The sequence below is a fragment of the Dendrobates tinctorius genome, unplaced genomic scaffold (assembly GCF_039654945.1).
Source record: "Dendrobates tinctorius isolate UK_male_01 unplaced genomic scaffold, ASM3965494v1 ptg000011l, whole genome shotgun sequence".
In the NCBI taxonomy this organism is placed as follows: Eukaryota; Metazoa; Chordata; class Amphibia; order Anura; family Dendrobatidae; genus Dendrobates; species Dendrobates tinctorius.
Window position 1 is genome coordinate 42201565 of NW_027361679.1, and position 6000 is coordinate 42207564.

General features: G+C 39.2%; 1 protein-coding gene across 1 annotated transcript in view; it reads right to left on the reverse strand.

The window, feature by feature from the left end:
- The window catches only part of ARHGAP24 (Rho GTPase activating protein 24), a 1321765-nt gene extending 1316376 nt beyond the window's left edge, over positions 1-5389 (reverse strand). The window contains exon 1 of the mRNA XM_073541594.1: positions 5153-5389. Within this exon, the coding sequence (XP_073397695.1) occupies positions 5153-5237 (85 nt within the window). The 5' untranslated portion in view covers positions 5238-5389. The remainder of the gene's footprint in view (positions 1-5152) is intronic.
- Between the last annotated feature and the right edge of the window lie 611 nt (positions 5390-6000).

Genomic DNA, 6000 nt, shown 5'->3' on the forward strand with positions numbered 1-6000 from the left:
CCGGAAAGCTCCCCTTCACAAAGCCTGGTGACTTTCCTGTGAAATTACGTGTCATACCAGCTCACAGAAAACTGAAAATTAGCCTACATAGGGAAAAACTGACATACAACTGTAAGATAAATTAAATAATGACTAAAAATAGTGTTAATCCTAGTATACAGACACAACTGACTATTCAGAAACGTTACCTGAAACGATGGGTACAAATTAGTGCTATAGCTATGCAATGTGACACAGTGAGCTTTGTATCTCTTTAAAAATATATTAGGAAAAAATAATATAAGTACATTACATCAATAGAACACTTTCTCTGTGATTAATATAAATAAGTGACTTACATGAAAACATTTTCAAAGTTTGTTCCTTAATTATTTTATTTCTTCCCTGTCTATTGCATTTGATTTGTTTTACAAAATCATATTTTGCAGTCTCTTAAGATTAGAAGGATAATATTGTATCTGATTTCCTAACAATCCTATCATCTCTTTTCTCAGTCTAGTTATATTCTCATATTCAAAGATCTGTTCATAAAATTATAATCGTTGCAGCTACTGTAATTAATCTCTTAAAATAGCACTTTCAATCATACTTCCTCCTCCAGTACTTACAGAAGGCATTTAAATACTGCAAATAATACACTTGTATTGTACAATAGAGGCTCTTATTCTGCATTTTAACCTGAGGAAGCATAAGACCATTACCATTTTAAAACATGACTATGTTCAAATATAAAGTGATAAGTTCAGTAAGTATTAGGGCCCTGTCACACATAGCGACTAACCAGCGATCCCGATAATGATATGAACGCGTCAGGATCGCTGGTGTGTCGCTACATGATCGCTGGTGGGCTGTCAAACAGACAGCTTCACCAGCGATCAGCACCCAGCGACGCCGAGTGGGCGCGTCGCTGTGTGTCTTAGTTACCAGCGCGCTGATGCAGGGAGCTGGTAACTAAGGTACACATCGGGTTTCTAAGCAGCGCGCGCCCCTTAGAAACCTGATGTGTACCTTGGCTACCAGCTCCCTGCATCAGCGCACTGGTAGCTAAGGTACACATCGGGTTTCTAGGCGCTGGGCGGCGCCTAGAAACCCGACGTTTACCTTAGTTACCAGGCTCCTGCTCGCTGGTCTTTGCTCTCCCGCCTGTCACATGCAGCGATGCGTGCTGGCCAGCGGGAGAGCAACGACCCCAAAAAAGTCCAGACATTTCCCCAGCGATCAGCGATACCTGGCAGGGGGCCCGGTCGCTGATCGCTGTCACACACAGCGATCTCGCTGGTGAGATCGCTGTGGCGTCACAAAACTTGTGACTCAGCAGCGATCTCGCTAGTGAGATCACTATGTGTGATGGGGCCCTAAGGAATGAATGCAAAGTGCAGAAATGTACCAAGATAAAGACTGATTACTGGGGTTAAGCTAGGCTGCATCATTCTCTCTCAGACATGTTGCCTAATGTTGGAGGGTGTTTAAGGAACATATAGGATTCTTTTTGCTTTTTTGTAGGTTATTACACACTAACTATTATGAAATAAATGACATCTAGTCACAGTACAAAAGCTTCTTTAAAAAAAAATGCAAAGGACTGTAAGCAGGAAGGCAAAGTGGACAGCAGAATTAGCAAGAGGACAAGAGTTGTAAGAAGTGATCAGTTATTTCTAGGAACAGTAGAAAGGATGCGAACAACCTGGTACTACATATGTCGTTGACAGAGCCAATGTCTCTACTTGAGATTATCGATTCTTCGGAAATTTTAATTTAAAAGGAAAAACCTCCTAGCATGGAATTGTTAATATCACAACAAAGGAGGGAACAATAAAAAAAGTAAATGTTCACAAAATGCCTTTATTTAAGTGAATTGCACAATGATATAAAATGCAAGAGTGTCCGTACAAAGATAGCTGAGAATATTTCAATAAATTATAACACCATAAATAAAGTAAACAATTAGGAATACCAAAAATTAGCTAAAAAAGTTAAAAAGCCAAGGACCGCCAAAAACAATCAGGTAAAATGCTGAATGTGAAAAAAATAAAATAAACATATATATATACACACACAAAATGAATAAAATTATGTATCAGCAATTCACAGTGTGTGATTAAATCAGACAATTTAATAACACAATATTATAAATAAGTCTTCAATGCACACTGAAGCACTAATCAACCAGAATGTTGATTGACCAGGTAGTAAGGTACATATAAGTACTTAAATCAATGGTCCATTATCCAAAATATTGTAAATGAAAAATATGTATATAAATATATGTTAATACTCATAAGACAATTATATTGGACGTTTGGAGAATAAATATCCACTAAATTATGTAAAAATGGCACACAATGTACCTAAATATAGTACCTGGTAGTGATGTGATGGCGGTCTGGTACAGTACAGAGCACACCCCGACGCGCGTTTCGGATCTGCGTCCTTTGTTGGGGAAGTATGTAGGAACAAAACCGTTGGCACAACCCTGAGAATTGTAGGTGGTGCCCAAGTAGGATCCCAATCCGTGAACTAAATATATATAGACTTGGCACACACCAAAGGTTTCTGATGCAGAAAGGTGATTTTAATATAACAGAACATACATACACAGACATTTCGGTCTAGGACCTTCATCAATGTACGATATATTGTACTGTGAGGTTCTTAGTGACTGGGCTTAGCTTGGGATTCGCGGCGGATACCGCGTCCACACTCCACATACCACCACGCAGTGGGACGGCTTCATGTGCCTCCTCACAGGATTGGTCTATATCACTAAGCCCAGTCACTAAGAACCTCACAGTACAATATATCGTACATTGATGAAGGTCCTAGACCGAAACGTCTGTGTATGTATGTACTGTTATATTAAAATCACCTTTCTGCATCAGAAACCTTTGGTGTGTGCCAAGTCTATATATACTTTGTTGGGGAAGGACGCAGATCCAAAACACACGTTGGGGTGTGCTCCGTAATGTACCAGACCGCCAACACATCACTACCAGGTACTATATTTAGGTACACTGTGTGCCATTTTTACATGATTTAGTGGGTATTTATTCTCCAAATATCTTAATATACAGGGTGGGCCATTTATATGAATCCATGCTCGGGTGTCCTACGAGTAATTTGGCATGCTCGGAGTTTTAGTTTGTGTCAACGCAGCTGCATGATTTGCAGCTGCTGGACAGGCTGAATACATGTGAGGATTGCCTGTTTGTTAGGGAATCCCCACATGTATTCAGGCTGTCTAGCAGCCGCAAATCATGCAGCTGCGGCGACACAAACTAAATGTCCAAGCGCACCAAAATACTCAGAGGACACCCGAGCATGTTCGGGAAAACCCAAGCAGCGAGTATACTCGCTCAACACTAGCGTGGAACACTCTGAGGTCTTCTAAGACTGTAGCACACCCCTTTAGAGCTCCTTAATGCAAACACAGCTTTAGGAATGTGAAAGTGACCTCACCATACTTGGTTGTGGGATTTTCTCACGCACTCCTAACTGATAGGGAATTTAGATTGTGAGTTGGGTCCCAATGAGGACAGTCATATTATTTGTAAAGCAATGTGAAATTAATGGTTCTACATAAGCAAGTGAAACACTTAAATACATTTGCATAGTGATACATTCAAGTACGATGTCTATGAAGCGCGGTGTGCACTGACGCAACTTCAAGCTCACAGGCCCCAATGCAAAAACTCTAACAGCGCCAACAATTATTGCAAGTCTTTAATAGTATTGAGCTTTTCATATAGCCAAATGAACTTTTTTGACCCGTTTGACTCCAGATCCCAGGTGCAATTACAACCCCTGCACCTATTGTGTTTACACCCTGGTATTGTGACCAACAAGTGCATTGTCACCACATACCAAGCATGCATGCCCAGCCATACAGACAAATCTTCCTCTGCCGAACCTTTACAGCACAATATTAACCAATACCTCTTCAATCTCTACCAAGTATCCACCACAAGCTGAGAATTCGAAACCATCATTAAAAACAGAGATGCACAACTCTCCAGCAAATCAAGAATTTCTCGTTTCTAACAGTGGAATAATGACATAGTTATATTTTATTCTAATGTCAGACAAGCTGAGCGCACGCTGCTTAACTTCTTTAAACAGTTACCATGGAAATGCATTTGCTGGATCTGATATCAGACCATGAGGTAATGGTAGTAACAGCGCTTAGTTGTATCAATCGGCAATTAAAACCACATCTGCAAAGGGGATTTAATAAAACAACAAATTGTACAAATTGTATATCTTGAAGAATTTATGGCAGAAACAGTGTAATTGGGTGAGACAAGTCAGCAGCAAGAAAAAGATCTGTTTGCCTTCAACTTTTAATTACTTGCTACTATTAGACTTAAAAATTGTCAATCATAAAAAAGGCAAATATGCAAATAGAAAGTGTCCTAAGAAAACAGTGATCAATATAGTGCTTTTTTTATCTATTTACAGCATTCATGTATTGTCTATCATGTGTCAACAATTATCAGTCTATTATCTACATAAACTATCCCATATCTATCTATCTATCCCATATCTATCTATCTATCATGTCTATCTATCATATCTATCTATCTATCTATCATGTCTGTCTATCTATCTATCTATCTATCTATCCCATATCTATCTATCTATCTATCTATCTATCATGTCTATCTATCATGTCTATTATCTATCATGTCTATCTATCTTTTTATCCATCTATATACATCTATTCCACTATCAATAATATTTATCAATTGAATTAATGATTTCATGGTTAGAACAGCTATAAAGGACAAAGGTTAAGGATGAATTAATGTTTATACACAAAATTAAGCAAAATCCATTTATTTTAGCCACAATACAATGGATTTTTATCCAAATTTTTATCGAAAAAGACACCCAATAATATAAGACAACCATCGAAAAATGGAATATTATAGTTGAATTGTTGATCGTAGTTCCACATGACACTAAGTGCTAATTTAGCTGCTGTCAAAGCAACCGATTTACTATTTGCCTAATATATCAAGCATTAAAGGGTCACATAGAGAAGAGAAATGACAGCAAGTTTATCTTGAATTTCGAGCCATATGATAAAATCCCACGACTTGCAATAACAAGTAGCAGAGCAACAAGCAAGGTATCCTTGTAACAGTGTACTTACTGATTCCTGTGTGTGTCTGGCTGAATGCTGTAGCCACCAGCCCCGGGAGCAGAGTTTCTCTTAACGCGGATGGAAGAGTCATCATATTTCATTCATTTACCCCACCAAGTAGAAAATAGTCGTAGTACAGGAGCGAGTGTCTGGGTAGAAAGTGTTGCCACCGGTGAATAGTCAAACACTTGAGAAAGAACGATCTGTTAACTGCTTCTTTAGAATGAAATGAATCTGCTGCTCTCCTTACCTCCGGCTCACATTGGATGAAGACAGTGATATTTTGAAACTGACCAACCAGAAAGCCCATATGCCTTCACCACGGAATTTACCTATTCAAGCATCTCACTAGGTAGCAGTTTGAAACCAAGAAAAAGAACTGCTCGTCCCTGTGAACGACACAACATTGATCATTTTGACCATGTCGCCGTGTGCTAATACCAATTTTTATTTGCATGTCAATGACTTTCACAGGGACAATTAAACCAACCGGCAACGCTCTAATTAACATTACCATTAGCAGTGACTTCTGGAGTGTATCGTGCTCTGTGACATATGCCTGCCTCATTATATCCTAAGAGCATGACAATGGCATTAAAAGAGTCTACTATAGTCTACAGAAAATGGAGAAAAAACACATAGCATGCTTAAATTGCCAGTGCCTAGAGATCGCTCATTAAATTAAGGAACTGCAGGTACTCATGCCCACAAACCAGTACAGGGCACAAATCTTAGAGGGCCCCTGTGCAAGCGCAATATATGGGCCCTTTGCAGTCCAATAGCTCATCATAAGGCACAATTTCACCTGCTTTGGAGGTAGAAGTGGCCCTTTACCTTTTGGGCTCTGTTTGGCTCCA